The 19,270-nt window shown below is 42.5% G+C and overlaps 1 protein-coding gene across 7 annotated transcripts in view; it reads right to left on the bottom strand.

The window, feature by feature from the left end:
* PAPSS1 (3'-phosphoadenosine 5'-phosphosulfate synthase 1) overlaps positions 1 to 18,542 on the bottom strand; it is a 321,125-nt gene extending 302,583 nt beyond the window's left edge. For 5 of the 7 annotated variants that reach the window (XM_064285464.1, XM_064285462.1, XM_023548558.2 and 2 more), the window contains exon 1: positions 18,321 to 18,542. In XM_064285464.1, the coding sequence (XP_064141534.1) occupies positions 18,321 to 18,506 (186 nt within the window). In that variant the 5' untranslated portion in view covers positions 18,507 to 18,542. The remainder of the gene's footprint in view (positions 1 to 18,320) is intronic. The other 2 variants (XM_023548559.2, XM_023548560.2) reach the window with 1 other exon arrangement.
* Positions 18,543 to 19,270: the final 728 nt, after the last annotated feature.

Here is a 19,270-nt window from a genome sequence, read left to right as displayed (position 1 = left end):
AAAAACGGAGAAGAACACATACTTTTGTGGTTACAAAGGGGGGAGGGAGGGAGGGAGGGAGAGGGTTTTTTATTGATCAATCAGTAGATAAGAACTGCTTTGGGTGAAGGGAAAGACAACACTCAATGCAAGGAAGGTCAGCCTAATTGGACTGGACTAAAAGCAAAGAGGTTTCCAGGATAAAATGAAAGCTTCAAAGGTCAGCGGAGCAGGGGCGGGGGTCTGGGGAACTTGGTTTGAGGGGACTTCTAAGTCAAAGGGCAAAATAATTCTATTATAAAAACATTCTGCATCCCACTTTGAAATGTGGCATCTGGGGCCTTAAATGCTAACAAGCGGCCATCTAAGATACATCAATTGGTCTCAACCCATCTGGAGCAAAGGCAAAGGAAGAACACCAAGGTCACACGACAACTAAGAACCCAAGAGACAGAAAGGGCCACATGAACCAGAGACCTACATTATCCTGAGACCAGAAGAACTAGTTGGTGCCTGGCCACAATCGATGACTGCCCTGACAGGGAGCACAACAGACAACTCCTGAGGGAGCAGGAGACCAGTGGGATACAGACCCCAAATTCTCATAAAAAGACCATACTTGATAGTATGACTGTGACTAGAGGAATCCCAGAGACAATGCTCCCCAGACCTTCTGATGGCACAGGACAGGAACCATCCCCAAAGACAACTCATCAGGCATGAAAAGGACTGGTCAGTGCGGGGGAGAGAGATGCTGATGAAGAGTGAGCTAATTAAATCAGGTGGACACTGGAGAGTGTGTTGGCAACTCTTGACTGGAGGGGGGATGAGAAGATAGAGAGAGAGGGAAGATGGCAAAATTGGCACGAAACGAGAGACTGAAAGGGCTGACTCAATAGGGGGAGAGCAAGTGGGAGAAGGGAGTAAGATGTATGTAAACTTACATGTGACAGACTGATTGGAATGGTAAATGTTCACTTGAAGCTTAATAAAAATTAATTAAAAAAAAAAAAAAAAGAAATGAAGTACTGAAAAATGCTACAGCCAGGATGAATTTTGAAAACATGATGCTAAGTGAAAGCAGCTGGTCACAAAAGGCCATATACTGTATGATTCCATTTATATGAAATAATTAGATAGGCAAATCCATAAAGACAGAGAGTAGGTAAGTGGTTGTTCGGGATGGGAAAGCGGGAAGAGTAGGGAGTGACTTCTTTGGGGGCAGAGGTTCTTTTGGGGGTGATGAAGATGGTCTAACATTAGATGATAATAGTTGCACAACTCTTTGAAGAGAATAAAAACCAGTGAATTGTATACTTAAAAACAGATGAGACACAAAAACATAAGGAAGAGATGCAAGCATCAGAAACTAGAGATAAGAGTAAGATTGCCTAACTACTGGAACTAATAGAAGAGTTGGGCAGAGATTCAGGTTACAAGACAAACATGCAAAAATCAGTTGGATTCCTCTATATCAACAAAAAGTAACGTGGAAGAGGAAATCACCAAATCTATACCATTCCCAGTAGCCCCCAGGAAGATAAAATACTTAGGAATAAATTTTACCAAAGATGTAAAAGACCTATACAAAGAAAACTACAAAGTACTACTGCAAGAAACTAAAAGGGACCTATGTAAGTGGAAAAACATACCTTGCTCATGGATAGGAAGACTTAACATAGCAAAAATGTCTATTCTACTCTAAGCCATCTATATATACAGTGCACTTCCGATCCAAATTCCAACGACATTTTTTAATGTGATGGAGAAACAAATCACTAACTTCATATGGAAGGGAAAGAAGCCCTGGGTAAGTAAAGCATTACTGAAAAAGAAGAACAAAGCAGGAGGCCTCACTCTACCTGATTTTAGAACACATTATACAGCCACAGTAGTCAAAACAGCCTAGTACTGGTACAACAACAGGCACATAGACCAATGGAACAGAATTGAGAACCCAGATATAAATCCATCCACATATGGGCAGCTGATATTTGACAAAAGCCCAGTGTCAGTTAATTGGGGAAAAGATAATCTTTTTAACAAATGGTGTTGGCATAACTGGATATCCATTTGCAAAAAAATGAAACAGGACCCATACCTCACATCATGCACAAAAACTAACTCCAAATGGATCAAAGACCTAAACATAAAGTCTAAAACGATAAAGATCAAGGAAGAAAAAATAGGGACAACATTAGGAGCCCTAATACAAGGCATAAACAGAATATAAAACATTGCTAAAAATGATGAAGAGAAACCGGATAACTGAGAGCTCCTAAAAATCAACACCTATGCTCAACTAAAGACTTCACCAAGAAAGTAAAAGACCACCTACAGACTGGGAAAATTTTTCAGCTATGACATCTCCAACCAGCGCCTGATCTCTAAAATCTACATGATTCCGCTAAAACTCAACCACAAAAAGACAAGCAACCCAATCAAAAATTGGGCAAAGGATATGAACACCCACTTTACTAAAGAAGATATTCAGGTGGTTAACAGATACATGAGGACATGCTCTCGATCATTAGCCATTACAGAAATGCAAATTAAAACTACGATGAGACTCCATCTCACTCCAACAAGGCTGGCATAATCCAAAAAACACAAAATAGTAAATGTTGGAGAGGCTGTGGAGAGATTAGAACACTTATACACTGCTGGTGAGAATATAAAATGGTACAACCACTTTGGAAATCTAGCTGGCGTTTCCTTAAAAAGCTAGAAATAGAACTACCATACAACCCAGAAATCCCACTCCTCAGAATATATCCTAGAGAAATAAGAGCCTTTACACAAACAGATATATGCACACCCATGTTTACTGCAGCACTGTTTACAATAGCAAAAAGCTGGAAGCAACCAAGGTGTCTATCAACGGATGAGTGGATAAATAAATTACGGTATATTCACACAATGGAATACTACACATCGATAAAGAACAGTGATGAATCCGTGAAACATTTCATAACATAGAGGAACCTGGAAGGCATTATGCTGAGTGAAATCAGTCAGATGCAAAAGGACAAATATTGTATAAGACCACTATTATAAGGTCTTGAGAAATAGTTTAAACTGATAAGAACACATTCTTTTGTGGTTAGGAGAAGGGGAGGGAGGGAGGGTGGGAGAGGCTTATTTACTGATTAGATAGTAGATAAGAACTATGTTAGGTGAAGGGAAGGACAACACTCAATACAGGGGAGGTCAGCACAACTGGACTGGACCAAAAGCAAAGAAGTTTCCTGAATAAAGTGAATGCTTCGAAGGTCAGTGTAGCAGGGGCGGGGGTTTGGGGACTATGGCTTCAGGGGACTTCTAAGTCAACTGGCAAAATAAATTCTATTAAGAAAACATCCTGCTTCCCACTTTGAAGTGTGGCGTCTGGGGTCTTAAACGCTAGCAAGCAGCCATCTAAGATGCATCAATGAGTCTCAACCCACCTGGATCAAAGGAGAATGAAGAACACCAAGGTCATAAGGTAATTATGAGCCCAAGAGACAGAAAGGGCCACGTGAACCAGAGCCTACATCATCCTGAGACCATAAGAACTAGAGGGTGCCCGGCTACAACCGATACCTGCCCTGACCGGGAACACAACAGAGAACCCCTGAGGGTACAGGAGAGCAGTAGGATGCAGACCCCAAATTCTCATAAAAAGTCCAGACTTAATGGTCTGACTAAGACTAGAAGAATCCCGGTGGTCATGGTCCCCAAACCTTCTGTTGGCCCAGGACAGGAACCATTCCCGAAGCCAACTCATCAGACATGGATTGGACTGGACAATGGGTTGGAGAGAGATGCTGATGAGGAGTGAGCTACTTGTATCAGGTGGACACTTGAGATTGTGTTGGCATCTCCTGTCCGGAGGGGAGATGGGAGGGTAAAGGGTTTTAGAAACTGGCAAAATAGTCACGAAAGGAGAGACTGGAAGGAAGGAGCGGGCCGACTCATTAGGTGGAGAGTAAGTGGAAGTATGTAGTAAGGTGTATATAAGCTTATATGTGACAGACTGACTTGATTTGTAAACTTTCACTTAAAAGCACAATAAAAATTACTTTAAAAAAAAGAGTAAGATTGCAAAAAAGAGTAAGATTGCAAAAAAGAGTAAGATTGCCTGAGCAATGGTTACATTCATCTAAAGGTAGAAATGGGACTTATGTAAATGTCTACTATTTCAACTTTTTTTTTTTTTTGGCTCAAGTTAAAGCCTACTTGGTAAAGAACTATGTCCTTAGGGAAAGAGATTTCACTTAAATGATTAGCGCTTAGGTGAATACTAAAAAAAAAAAAAAAAAAGTCAGGTTTAAATCATTCTCTTGACTTGAACTAATTAGTCACTGGAGTTGGAGTTTTGTTTTGTTGTGCTATGGGTAACTGATCCACCTTTGAGCAAGAGATAGTAACTTCCAGGTTACTGGAATAGAAAATGCTATCATCAAATGAATTTTAAATTACAAATGCAGAAATTATCAAACAAGATCATTAATATCACATGCAAGCAAAATTTTGCTGAAGATCATTCAAAAGCAGCTGCGGCAGTATATCGACGGAATTGCCAGAAATTCAAGCCAGATTTAGAAGAGGACGTGGAACCAGGGTTATCACTGCTGATGTCAGATAGCTCCTGGCTGAAAGCAGAGAATACCAGAAAGATGTTTATCTGTGTTTTCTTGACTATGCTAAGGCATTTGACTGTGTGGATCATAACAAATTATGAATTAAATTGTAGAGAATGGGAATTCTGGAACGCTTAATTTTGCTTATAAGGAGTCTGTACATGGATCAAGAGGCAGTCATTCAAACGGAACAAGGGGATACTGCATGGTTTAAAGTCAGGAAAGGTATGCATCAGGGTTGTATCCTTTCAACATACCTATTCAATCTGTATGCTGAGCAAATAATCAGAGAAGCTGGACTATATGAAGAAGAACAGAGGATCAGGATTGGAGGAAGACTCATTAACAACCTGCGTTATGTAGATGACACAACCTTGCTTGCTGAAAGTGAAGAGGACTTGAAGACCACAGCCTTCAGTGTGGATTACACCTCAACATAAAGAAAACAAAAATCCTCACAACTGGACCAATGAGCAACATCATGATAAACGGAGAAAAGACTGAAGTTGTCAAGGATTTCATTTTACTTGGATCCACAGTCAACACCCACAGAAGCGGCAGTCAAGAAATCAAGACACATTGCATTGGGCAAATTAGCTGCAAAAGACTTTTTAAAGTGTTGAAAAGCAAAGAAATCACTTTGAGGACTAAGGTGCACCTGACCCAAGCCATGGCATTTTCAATCTCCTCAAATGCATGTGAGAGATGGACAATGAGTAAGGAAGACCAAAGAATTACTGATGCCTTTGAATTGTGATGTTGGTGAAGAATATTGACTACACCATGGACTGCCAAAACAACAAACAAATCTGTCCTGGAAAAAGTGCAACCAGAATGCTCCCTGGAAGCAAGGATGGCAAGACCATGTCTCACATACTTTGGACATGTTATCAGAAAGGATTAGTCCCTGGAGAAGGACATCATGCTTGGTAGAGGGTCAGCAAAAAAGAGGGAGACCCCCAACAAGATGGATTGACACAGTGGCTGCAACAATGGGCTCAAGCATGACGATTGTGAGGATGCTGTAGGACTGGGCAGTGTTTTGTTCTATTGTGCACAGGGTAGCTATGAGTCGAAACCGACTCAGGGGCAGCCAGCAACAGTAACACTTTTGCGCTTACATTTTTTTTTCTTCCCTTTTTCTTACTCAAAACAAAGTGTAGAACAAAGGTTTCTCAACTTCAGCATTACTGACGTTTTGGACCAGGTAATTCTTTGACATGGGCGGCTGTCCTGTGCACAGTATTATGTTTGGCGGCATCCTTGGCCTCTACCTACTAGATGCCAGTAACACATACACAAGTGTAACAACGAAAAACATCTCCAGACATTGTCAAATGTCTTGGCGGGAGAGGGGGGTGCCAAAAAAAAACCTCAAAATTCAACATAAGAGCCAAGCTGGAGAAGTTTTTTTGGAATCTCAAATTTAGAAAAGCAAGTGAACTATGGGGAGGCTTATATTGCTGGACACCCTGCCAGAAGCCAGAAGTGCCAAATTGCCCAAAAGCATGATTCCAAAGAAGCCACTATCTGGTAATTTTCTTGTCCTGGGAAAAGAGTAAAAATAAATACATAAATATAGGTAGACAAAAATTTTGGCAGCCACCCTAAAGCTGCTATCCAGCAGACAGCTCCACTACCCAAGAGAACTTTCTGAAATAATAAAAATATTTTATACTATAATGTCCAATCCTGGTAGCATAGTGATTAAGAGCTACGGCTGTTAACCAAAAGGTCGGCAGTTCGAATACACCAGGCACTCCTTGGAAACTACAGGGCAAGTTCTACTCTGTCCCATAGGGTCACCAGGAATCGGAATTGACTCGATGGCAACACATTTGGTTTGGTTTTTAGCCACATGTGGTTACTGAGTGCTTAAAATGTGGCTAACGCAACTACGGAACTTAATTTTCACTAAACGTAAATTGTCACGTGGCTAGTGGCCATGAGACTGGATAACACAGACCTAGACTTTGGTTCATTATTCTTATTATCATTGTTGTTCGTGCAACATTCCCCTCCTCTTTAGATAATTTTTGCACCACCAGAAACACCTGGCATCTGCTTCCATAAAGACTACAGCCTAGAAAACCTATGGGGCAGTTCTACGCTGTCACATGCAGTTGCTATGAGTCAGAAATTGACTTAATAGCACATAACAATCTCCCCGGCTTCCAGTATAGGAAGATCATTGCCTGCCCATGACTACACCCAGGCCAGTGCTCTGAAGAATGCATACACTGATTTCTAGCTTGGCTTCTGATATGCTGTGTGTTCCATTTCCACGTTATTATTTCATTTTTGTACTACCCCAGTCTTTCCCAAAACCCAGAATGGGCTGCTAGCCTTCTATGAAAGGCATCTAACAGTATCTTATTACTTTTGGGTGCCATCGAATCAATTTTTGACTCATAACAACCCCATGCAACAGAACAGAACTGTCCTACAGGGTTTCCTAGGCTGTAATTTTTATGGTGGAAACCCTGGTGGCATAGTGGTTAAGAGCTATGAGTGCTAACCAAAAGGTCAGCAGTTCGAATTCACCAGGCACTCTTTGGAAACCCTATGGTGTAGTTCTTCTCTGACCTTTAGGGTCACTATGAGTCAGAATCCACTCGACAGCAATGGGTTTGGATTTTTGATTAATCTTTATGGAAGCTGCTCGCCAAGTCTTTCTCCTACAGAGCCACTAGGTGGGTTCGAACTGCTAACATTTAGGCTCACAACCGAGCACTTACCCATTGCGCCACAAGGGCTCCTTCATCTAATAGAATGTGAGGATAAATCAAGAAAGGTAGAACTGGTAAAAAGGAAAATTATTCACGTTTACTTTTTAATTAACTTCATTGCAGGTAGAATTTAATATCCATGAGAGGAGGACCTTTCTCTGTCTTTTTTACCTCTGCATCGCCAGCATCAGGAGCAAAGGAACGCACAAAATTGGTTCTAAATATTTGACCAATGAATGAAATAATAATAACAACAACAACATCTTAAATACTGCTCATGTGCCAGACCCCATACTGATTTAAACATACTGATTCATTTAAACCTCACTATAGGAGCCCAGGAAACCCTCGTGGCGTAGTGGTTAAAAAGCTACAGCTGCTAACCTCTGGGGCAGCTCTACTCTGTCCTACAGGGTCGCTATGAGTCAGAATCGACTCAACGGCAATGGGTTTGCTTTTTGGATTTTATAACCACATGAAGGAGTCCTGGTGACACAGTGGTTAAAATGCTTCGCTACTAACCAAAAGGTTAGTGATTCAAACCCACCAGCAGCTCCACCAGAGAAAGATGTGGCAGTCTGCTTCCATAAAGATTTACAGCTTGGAAACCCCACGGGGCAGTTCTACTCAGTCCTACAGTTTCACTATGAGTCAGACTCGACTCAACAGCAGTGGGTTCAGTTTTGGTGCGGGTGACCATTCAGAAGTAGACTGCCAGGCCCTTCTTCTAGTCTGGGTGGATTCGAACTGCCAACCTTCCAGTGAGTAGCCAAGAGCTTAACTGTTTGTGCCACCCAGGGACTCCTTATCCTCACATTCCAGATGAGTAAGCTGAGGTTCAGAGAGGTTATGCAACTGGCCCAAATTCACAAAGCTGGTAAGTGATAAAGCTGTGATTTGAATCCTACCACACGTGGAGCTTATTCCCTTACTCAGCTATGCTATGATATTAATAAGTTATCTAGGGCTTTTAATACCGAAAGCACCCAAGCTACGGTGCACGCTGCTCCCATTCCTATCCTATTATATCAGGAGAAGCTCAGTCTAGACAAAAACGATCTACAATGAAATATGGTTACAGAATAATAGCACAGAAAGCGTGACATAATACAGAGGTACACAAGCAATTCAGCCCGGGGGCAAGTGTGTGTGCTCTGAAGATTTCAGCAAGTCGTAAAGAGCAGCGAGCTTCCTTCCCAGGTCGAAGGACAGGCTTGTGCAAACACATGAGGATGTAAGGTGTGGAAGGAAAGTTGGGGCTGGACGTCTACAAATGTGGAGAGTGGTGGGACAGGGGAACGAAAGGCAAACAGAAAGGAGGCTGATGTGCTCTGAACAGACATGCTGGAGTTTAGACCATTCAGTAGGACTCAGCTCCACTTTAAGGCAGGTGCAAGCAGGCGATTCAGCCCGGTAGGATTCTACGAAATGAGTGAACGACATCTTAGATTCCCAGGCTTCACAACCTGACTGAGTTGTGTACCTCAAACTTCCCTCAGCCCAAATGACACATCCCCAAGGCAGATGAAAACTAGTCCCACTGGAGAAAGGTTCAGTTAGATACCCCACTGCCTTTGAGTCGATTCCAACCCATAGCGACCCTATAGGACACAGGAGAACTGCCCTATAGGGTTTCCAAGGCTATAAATCTTTCTGGATGCAGACTCCCACGTCTTTCTCCCAAGGAGTGACTGGTGGGTTCGAACCGCCAACCTTTTGGTTAACAGCTGAGTGCTTTTAAGATTCAGTTAGATAGAGAATGGTATTCATTACATCTGATGTTTTGTCAGGCTGAGATCCGAGGAGGCTGAAGGGGTAAGTTGATGCTTGATTGTTCTTTACTCTTCTTGGTAGCAGATGTACGGAGACATCTCCCTCCAACACTGAATAGCCACAAAAAGATCCCCAGTACCGTAACACTATGCTTTGCTTTGCCTGTGTCTCCTATGAATCCACTTCTTTTACCTGCCCTTTAAAGGAAATGTTACCCAAAATTTAGTTCTTGGTCTCCCATTTGTCTCCCTTTATACTCTTTAATTCTAAATTAACCATCAAGTTTTAATTTTCAACCTCAGCCTAACTAAATCTCTGCAGCTATGCTACCCACTAGACACTGTGGCTACTGAATATCTGAAATGTGGCTAGTCTGGATTAAGATCTGTGTTAAGTGTACTATACACTCCGGATTTCAAAGATTTTTTACCAAAAAGATGTAAAATAACTTACCAGTAATTTTATATTATGATAGTACTGTATGGAACTTGTATAGGGTCGCTATGAGTCAGATCGACTCGACAGCAATGGGTTTGGTTTGGGTTTTTTTTGTATTGAGCTTACACTTATAATGAAATGATAGTATCTGGGACATAAAGGGAAACCCTGGTGGCATAGTGGTTAAGTGCTACGGCTACTAACCAAAGGGTTGGCAGTTCAAATCCACCAGATGCTCCTTGGAAACTCTGTGGGGCAGTTCTACTCTGTCCTATAGAGTTGCTATGAGTCGGACTCGATCGACAGCACTGGGTTTGGTTTGGTTGGGACATAATGGGTTACATAAAATATGCTACTGAAATTTATTTCATCTGTTTCTTTTTTTTAATGTGTCCTCCAGTAAATTTTAAATTATACATGCAGCTTGCATTATATTCTTACTGGACAAAATTGCTCTATAGACTACTAAGGCTGTCCCTCAAACGCAGCATGCTCAAAACCTGTTCCACCACCACCAAGCTCTGTGACATCTCTGTGCCTCAGTTTCTTCATCTGTAAAATGGAGATACTGAACATCGAAGAGGAAATCACCAAATCAATACCATTCACAGTAGCCCCCAGGAAGATAAAATACTTAGGAATTAATCTTACCAAAGATGTAAAAGACCTATACAAAGAAAACTACAAAGTACTACTGCAAGAAACTAAAAGGGACCTATGTAAGTGGAAAAACATACCTTGCTCATGGATAGGAAGCTTAACATAGTAAAAATGTCTATTCTACTCTAAGCCATCTATACATACAATGCACTTCCGATCCAAATTCCAACGACATTTTTTAATGTGATGGAGAAACAAATCACCAACTTCATATGGAAGGGAAAGAAGCCCCAGATTAGTAAAGCATTACCGAAAAAGAAGAAGAAAGTGGGAGGCCTCACTCTACCTGATTTTAGAACATATTATACAGCCACAGTAGTCAAAACAGCCTGGTATTGGTACAACAACAGGCACATAGACCAATGGAACAGAATTGAGAACCCAGATACAAATCCATCCACATATGGGCAGCTGATATTTGACAAAGGCCCAGTGTCAGTTAATTGGGGAAAAGATAGTCTTTTTAACAAATGGTGTTGGCATAACTGGATATCCATTTGCAAAAAAATGAAACAGGACCCATACCTCACACCATGCACAAAAACTAACTCCAAGTGGATCAAAGACCTAAACATAAAGATGAAAATGATAAAAATCATGGAAGAAAAAATAGGGACAACATTAGGAGCCCTAATACAAGGCATAAACAGAATACAAAACGTTATCAAAAATGACGAAGAGAAACCAGATAACTGAGAGCTCCTAAAAATCAAACACCTCTGCTTATCTAAAGACTTCACCAAAAGAGTAAAAAGACCACCTATGGATTAGGAAAAAATTTTCAGCTATGACATCTCCGACCAGCGCCTAATCTCTAAAATCTATATGATTCTGTTAAAACTCAACCACAAAAAGACAAACAGCCCAATCAAGAAGTGAGCAAAGAATATGAACACAAACTTCACTAAAGAAGATATTCAGGCAGCTAACAGATACATGAGAAAATGCTCTCGATCATTAGCCATTAGAGAAATGCAAATTAAAACTACGATGAGATTCCATCTCACTCCAACAAGGCTGGCATTAATCCAAAAAACACAAAATAATAAATGTTGGAGAGGCTGCGGAAAGATTGGAACTCTTATACCCTGCTGGTGGGAATGTAAAATGGTACAACCACTTTGGATATCTATCTGGCATTTTCTTAAAAAGTCAGAAATAGAACTACCACACAACCCAGGAATCCCACTCCTCGGAATACACCCTAAAGAAATAAGAGCCTTTACACGAACAGATATATGCACACCCATGTTTATTGCAGCTCTGTTTACAATAGCAAAAAGCTGGAAGCAACCAAGGTGCCCATCAAGGGATGAACGGTTAAATAAATTATGGTATATTCACACAATGGGATACTACACATCGATAAAGAACAGTGATGAACCTGTGAAACATTTCATAACATGGAGGAACCTGGAAGGCATTATGCTGAGTGAAATTAATCAGAGGCAAAAGGACAAATATTATATAAGACCACTATTATAAGATCTTGAGAAATAGTATAAACTGAGAAAAACACATACTTTTGCGGTTACGAGGGGGGGGAGGGAGGGCGGGTGGGAGAGGGTTATTTACTGATTCGTTAGTAGAAAAAAAAAATTTTTTTTTTTTTTTCTAGGAACTACTTTAGGTGAAGGGAAGAACAATACTCAACACATGGAAGGTCAGCTCAACTGGACTGGACCAAAACCAAAGAAGTTTCCAGGATAAACTGAATGCTTTGAAGGTCAGCGGAGCAAGGGCAGGCGTTTGGGGACTATGGCTTAAGTGGACTTCTAAGTCAATTGGCAAAATAAATTCTATTAAGAAAACATTCTGCATCCCACTTTGAGTGTGGCGTCTGTAGTCTTAAATGCTAACAAGCAGCCATCTAAGATGCGTCAGTTGGTCTCAACCCACCTGGATCAAAGGAGAATGAAAAATACCAAGGTCACACGATAACTATGAGCCCAAGAGACAGGAAGGGCCACATGAACCAGAGACTCTCATCATCCTGAGACCAGAAGAACTAGATGGTGCCCAGCTACAATAGATGACTGCCCTGACAGGGAGCGCAACAGAGAACCCCTGAGGGAGCAGGAGAACAGTGGGATGCAGACCCCAAATTCTCATAAAAAGACCAGAATTAATGGTCTGACTGAGACTAGAAGAATCCCGGTGGTCATGGTCCCCAAACCTTCTGTTGGCCCAGGACAGGAACCATTCCCGAAGACAACTCATCAGACATGGAAGGGACTGGACAATGGGTTGGAGAGAGATGCTGACGAAGAGTGAGCTACTTGTATCAGGTGGACACTTGAGACTGTGATGGCATCTCCTGTCTGGAGGGGAGATAGGAGGGTAGAGAGGGTTAGAAACTGGCAAAACCATCACGAAAGGAGAGACTGGAAGAAGGGTGCGGGCTGACTCTGGGGAAGAGTAAATGGGAGTATGTTGTAAGGTATATATAAGCTTATATGTGACAGACTGACTTGATTTCTAAACTCGCACTTAAAGCACAATAAAAATTATAAAAAAAAAAAAAAAAAAAAGAGGAAGACCCCTAACAAGACGGACTGACGCAGTGGCTCCACTGATGGGCTCAAGCATAGCAACGATTGTGAGGCTAGTGCAGGACCAGGCAGTGTTTTATTCTGTTGTAAGTAGGGTTGCTATAAGTCAAAACTAATTTGAAGGCACCTGAGAACAATATCTGGGCAAAACAAAAGTAGTTTAGCTTAACTCTGAACCTTTTCTCAAAACTGGAGTCTCAAATTCAAATGCCTTTAGGGCCAAACAGGTTTCAAAAATGAATGAAGCTATATAGGCAGTGACAGACTCTATGGAGAATGTATGCCCCAACTAACGGCACTTAAATTGAAAATTTTGTAAACACTGTGCAGGCCAAATAAAACTGGTTTGTAAGCCAAATCCAGAAAGCAGTTCATTAGTGTGCTATTTCTATCTAATGAACTTACAAATTTCTTAGTCAATAACACATAGGTGACAACAGAGTTTTCCTGACAGTAAAAGATTTTAAAAATTTTAAAACTATAATAGTGTATGGAATTCTAATTTACATACAAATTTGGCTCCTGGGGACATGTTAACTTTACTTCATATATATTAGTAATGTTTCAAATTCAGAGTAAATGCATACTGTAGGAGAGGATGAAGATCTTTTCACTGTCACCGTACCTAAAGTTTAAACTCCTAAAAAAGCCTTTTGTGTGTGTGTGTGTGTGTGTGTCTTTTTACTAGAACGTTTTTAAAAATGCATAGTACATGTAATTGTCAAGAAAACTGGTAACAGTTGTTACTCCTGGGGACAGAAACTAAGATGGAGGAGGCAGTACAGACAAGGGGACGAACAAAGGGATCTTCTTTTTGTCATTTTGAAATACCTCTACGTATTACCAGTATAATTTCAAAGCTAAGCCAAAACAAATGGTACAGGGCTACAAGGCTGCTGTGATTAGAGGCCACATGGGTGGGATTCTCTTGGCTAATCATGAGTTCAAAAATTTTGTCCTCAAGCAACTTGAAAGATTAGATTGGAACCCTCGGGAGCAGTGAGTTTGTTAATGAGGGACGAAAAACTCAGAAAAAGAAAATGAGAATGGTTGCACAACTTGAAGAATGCAATCAATGTCACTAATTGTACCTGTAGAAATTGTTGAATTGGTGCATGTTTTGCAGTGCATATTCTCAACAACAAAATAAATAAAATCTAGAAGTAAAAAAAAAAAAAAGGAGATACTATTTGTAATAAATGAGGCATTGGTGGTTCAATGGCAGAATTCTCACCTTCCATGCGGAGACGGGTTCAATGTCTGGCCAGTGCACCTCATGTGCCGCCACCACCCCTGTGTCACTGAGGCCTGAATGTTGCAACGATGCTGAACAGGTTGCAGCAGGACTTCCAGATTAAGACGGACTGGAAAGATCTACTTGGGAAAACCAGCTATCCTAGTTATCCAGCACTGCCCTAACAGAAATACCTCAAGTGGATGGTTTAAACAAACAGACATTTATTTTCTCACAGTTTAGGAGGGTGGAAGTATGAACTCAGGGTGCCAGTTCTAGGGTGTTGTTTTCTCTCTCTGTTGGCTCTAGGGGAAGGTCCCTGTCTCTTCAGCTTTTGCTTCCTGGTTCCTTGGAGATCTCCACGTGTCTTAGCATCTATCTTACCCCATCTCTCCTCTGCTAGGTTGTTAAATCTTTTATACCTCAAAAGGGAATGACTCAAGATATACCCTACGCTAATGCTGCCTCACTCACATAACAAAGACAACCCATTCCCAAATTATCACCACAAGCATAGAGGTTAGGATTTACAACACGTATTTTGGGGGGACATAATTTAATCCATAACACCAGCCACTGAAAAACTTTATGGGACACAACAGCCCCAATTCACAACCAATCATGGGGACGGCAGGACCAGGCAGCATTTTGTTACGTTGTGCATGGGGTCAGCATGAGTCGGGGGCCAACTTGACAGCAGCTAACAACAACTGTAACAAATATGACAATAACTGTAAACATTAAGAGCTAACACACATTTACTATATGACACACACTATTCTAAGCATTTTTCATATATCATCGCCTTTAATATTCACAATAATCCTATGAGGCTATCATTCTTACTTCACAGGTAAGGAAACAGAGGCACACAGAAATAAGTAACTAGCCCAAGGTTGCACGGTTATTAAATAATGGAGCCCAGATTTCAGGCCAGGCAGTCTGGCTCCAGGGTTCTTGCTGTCTCTCCAGTGGTAACTATCTAACAGAGACGTTGTAAAACTCAATAGATTAATTCAAGTAAAACATTTCAAATTGTACCTGGCAGACAGTCAACTGTCTTTCAGCATTTAACCATTAATTCCCCCTCCACCTCAAGCTACTTCCCAATTTCCCTGAATGCAACATTTATCCCCATTTCCCAGAATCATCTTTTAACACTTCTCCTTCTTTCATCCCCTAAACCTAGTAAGATTTTCTTTATTCTTCCTTGTTTTTAATGTATCTCTTCCTTTATTTCCACTGACACCGGAGCCCAGTCCTTTGCCCTCACATTAGGTGAATTAACAAATAACAGGAACAGCTAGTACTCATGTCCCAGGGACCTTCACTGTTTCAAATCTGTTAATTCATTCAAACCTCCCTATAACCCTGTCTGGAGTCCTGGTGGCGCAGTGGTTAAGACCTATGCCTGCTAATCAAAAGGTCTGCAGTTGAGATCCACCAGCCACTCCTTAGAAATCCTACAGGGCAGTTCTACTCTGTCTATAGGGTCACCATGAGTTGGAATCAACCTGAGGACAATGGCTTTTTTTAATAACCCAGTCTGGAGCCCTGGTGGTGCAGTGGTTACAGCAGTCAGCTGCTAACCGAAAGGTCGACGGTTCAAACCAACCAGCCTCTCTGCGGGAGAACGATGTGAGTCTGCTTTCATAAAGATTTACAGCCCTAGAAAACCTATGGAGCAGTTCTACTCTGTCCTATAGGGTCACTACAAGTCTGAATCGACTCGATGACACACATCAATAACAGAACCCTGTCTGTTCTCCAGGACTTCGATGTATAGGCTCTAACACATTTCTTTGGCCTGACTTACTGGAGTACCAATTTTATCATGTGATAGAAACTTTAAAGGGTTTACAGATTCTCCACATTTGCACCTATCAGTGATTCAAGTATGTGGGAGGGAGAGATGATGGGTGTTCTTGTTGAGCAGAGAAAAGGCTTACACTGCTAAGAAAATAAAAAATTCTAGCCCCATCAAAAATCTTCCAGAGTCAAGTCTTAACTCTACAGTCCAACACATATAAAATGCACAACCTAGTACTATCCTGCCTATTCAAACTTATCTCCACTCCAATGAGAACAGCTCAGAGTAGTCAAACAAGTTTCTCCATTGTCGCTGGAGTTTAATAAAAAAAAAAAAAAAGAAAATTCCTATTCCTAACTCTTATTAGGAAACCCTGGTGGCATACTGGTTAAGAGCTACTACGTCTGCTAACCAAAAGGTTGGCAGTTCGAATCCACCAGGCGCTCCTTGGAAACTCTATGGGGCAGTTCTACTCTGTCCTGTAGGGTCACTATGAGTCAGAATCAACTGAAGAGCAAAGGATAACCCTTATTCATACAGGTCCCCTCTGCCTCAGATCTGAATTTCCCCTAACACCTTCCAGAAAACACCCCATGCCAAACTAATATCTCCTTTAAACTGCAATAAAACTTGTCTTACACCACTCACAGTGGTACTTAATGATACATATTCATCCCCTGACAAATGCCACTTACAACCCTAACCAGGCCATAACCAACCAGAAGGCAAGCGGAGTCTCACATTTTTCTTCTTCTCCATGTCTGGCACAGGTTTCTACACAGAATAGGCATTTGTTTGGCAAACGGAATAACAAATAGGTGGATAATGGATAAAAAAAAACAAAACCAATCCAGCTGCCATGAAGTCGACTGTGACTCATGGCAAACCCGTGTGACAGAGTAGAACTGCTCCATAAGGTTTTCAAAGCTGTGATTTTTTTGGAAGCAGACTGCCAGGCCTTTCTTTCAAGGTGTCTCTGGGTGATTTTGAACTGCCAACCTTTCAGTTAGTAGCCAAGCACATTTACACCACTCAAGGACTAGCTCTGAATTACGAATGGTGTAACTGAAATTATGTGAAAATGCCCAATTTTAGTCAATTTTATTTCCCTAACCACGAAATACCTGAAGGTTACATGAGCAATACCAACAGTCTGAGTTTCACAGCAGAGGTTTGAATATGTCATCTTTGCTCCTCGAAACAACCCTGTGGAGTCTGTACTATATTATACCCTTAAGTTGGTTGAGATTCAGGAAAGTAAACTGACTTTCTTCAAGATTACACAGCTACTAAACAGTAAAGATGAGACTGAGGACCAGGCCAGTGTCCAGGGCCCTTTCCACTGCTCTAATCTACCTTTTATCTCCTTTCCCTCCTTATCACCTGTGGAAGACTTAAATAACCAAAAGGAAAAAGAAAGTGGGCCAGAATCCTTGATGACAACAACGGATATGGTAAATTATACCAAAAACCCACTGCTGTCGAGTCAATTCCAACTCATAGCGACCCTATAGGACAGAATAGAACTGCCCCATAGAAATACTAATGGTAAATTCGTGACTTTAAATGAACATCTGCCCGAAATAGCTTTTTTTTTTTTTTGATTCACCAAGGGCAAGTGATGATTTGCAAGGCTACATTTAAACCTCATGATTTCGTTGTCCTGTGAAATAAAAACCTTCCTCTAAACCTAAAGCCAGTAAAAGCTGGACTCCACTCTGCACTTAAAATCTTAGCATAACGCTGCTCCTTATCAAGAATAATCAAGAAAGGAAGCAGACTTCTGAGAACACAGAACTTAACGTAAAAGTCAACTGACAGTCGTTGCTGAATCTTATAAACCATTAGTCTTCCCATACCTTACAGTCACCAGTAATCAAATCTTTTAAAACTCCCTGTTATTTGTTGGACACAGATTTAACACCGAACCACAAAGAACTTCAGTTCAGGGCAATTTCACTCAATGAATGGCCACATTGTTGAGCCCTCTCCTTTCACCCTGAAATTCAAAAACGGACCCAAACCTGGGCCAAATGCAGTAGAAGAGCCAAGAAAAACCGCGAAAGCGCTGAAGGCGCCCGCCTGGCAAACTCCTCCGTTTGGTACGCAGACGTTCAGGCCACTCCAGGGGATGCCGGCAGCAGCCAGCTCACTGGTGAAGAATTTGCCTCGAAGTCTTACCTAAGCCTAGGAGCTAGGGAGGGGAGCGTTCTTCCCACCGACGGTGGATCGGACTTCATGCAGCGCCCAGCCCCAGGCCCCCAACCCCCACCGCGCCCTCTGCCCCGCAGTCATCCACCGCTCCAGCTGGGGGGCGCCGCGGCCCCATCAAAAATCTTTCAAAGTCTTAACTCTGCATTCCATCACTCACAAATGCACCACCTAGCACTACCCCACCCCCGCGCTTCTGGAAGGATGCAAAGGATACGGGGAGGCAACAGCTCCGGAACGAGTCGCATCCTGAGGATCCCACAGCCTCCTCCGCTCCTCGTCCCCGCCCACTCGCCCTCGGCCCCAACTCACCCAGTTCTGTGTGTTGTTGCTCAACTTGACTTTCTTGCTCCCGGGGATCTCCATGGCTGCGGGACGCGCACGGATGCCGAGCTTCTCAGTGTTCCGAGGGTAGCAAAAAGGTGAGGCCGGCGTGGGCGTGGCGGGCGGGAGGGACCGACCTCCACGCCTGGGGCCGGCGCGCGCGGAAGTGCGCATGCGCTAGTGCTCAAGGGCTCTGTCTTTGCGGCGCGTCAGCCGCGCCTACTTAATGGGTCCGGGGCAGCGGGCCATGGGGTGGGGCAAAGCGGAGGGCGCGACGCGGGGGCGGGGTGGGGGCGACGCTCCTCCTCCTGCTGCTCAAGCGGAAAGGCGGGGCCTGGGAAGATAACTGTGGAAGCCGTGGGACTCTCCCGGCTCGCCGCATTGCTCTGCGCATGCGGGGAGGCTGGGCCCGGGCTCCGGGCGCAGGCCTGTCGGGAAAGGGCAAGGAGCATGCGCTGCTCACCACTCTCCGTGCGCACGGCGCTCTGTCGCTGGGGCTGGTTCGCAGAAGGCGCTGACGTGGACTTGGGTCCTCTGACTTCTCCTTCTGAAACCCGGCCACAGGTTTCCTGAGGCCCAATCTGTCCCTGTGTGTGCTTGGCCACATTTTTTAAAAACATTTTCCATTCTCGCGAAGGGGAAGAATCGATTACCGGAAAGTTCAGTCAACACGTTTTCCTTTGCTTTAAATTGTACTCAACGCACAATTTAAAAAAAAAAGTGCTTCGTCAATGGACATCAACAACTAATTTTCCACCGGCGTTAGTGGTTGTTTGCAAAGTGCCTCCTTCCGTACTGGGAGGCCTCTTTTAATATCGGGAGATTTCTCTCCAGTGTTTCTTATCGACGACTTTGTAATAAAAAAAAAAAAAATCCGTTCCAGTCGAGTTGATTCCGACTCATAGCGAGCCTGTAGGACAGAGTAGAAGTACCCCATA

The sequence above is a fragment of the Loxodonta africana genome, chromosome 5 (assembly GCF_030014295.1).
Source record: "Loxodonta africana isolate mLoxAfr1 chromosome 5, mLoxAfr1.hap2, whole genome shotgun sequence".
NCBI classification, from domain to species: Eukaryota; Metazoa; Chordata; class Mammalia; order Proboscidea; family Elephantidae; genus Loxodonta; species Loxodonta africana.
Note: the sequence above shows the minus strand (reverse complement) of the source record. Positions and strands in the feature narration are given on the sequence as shown.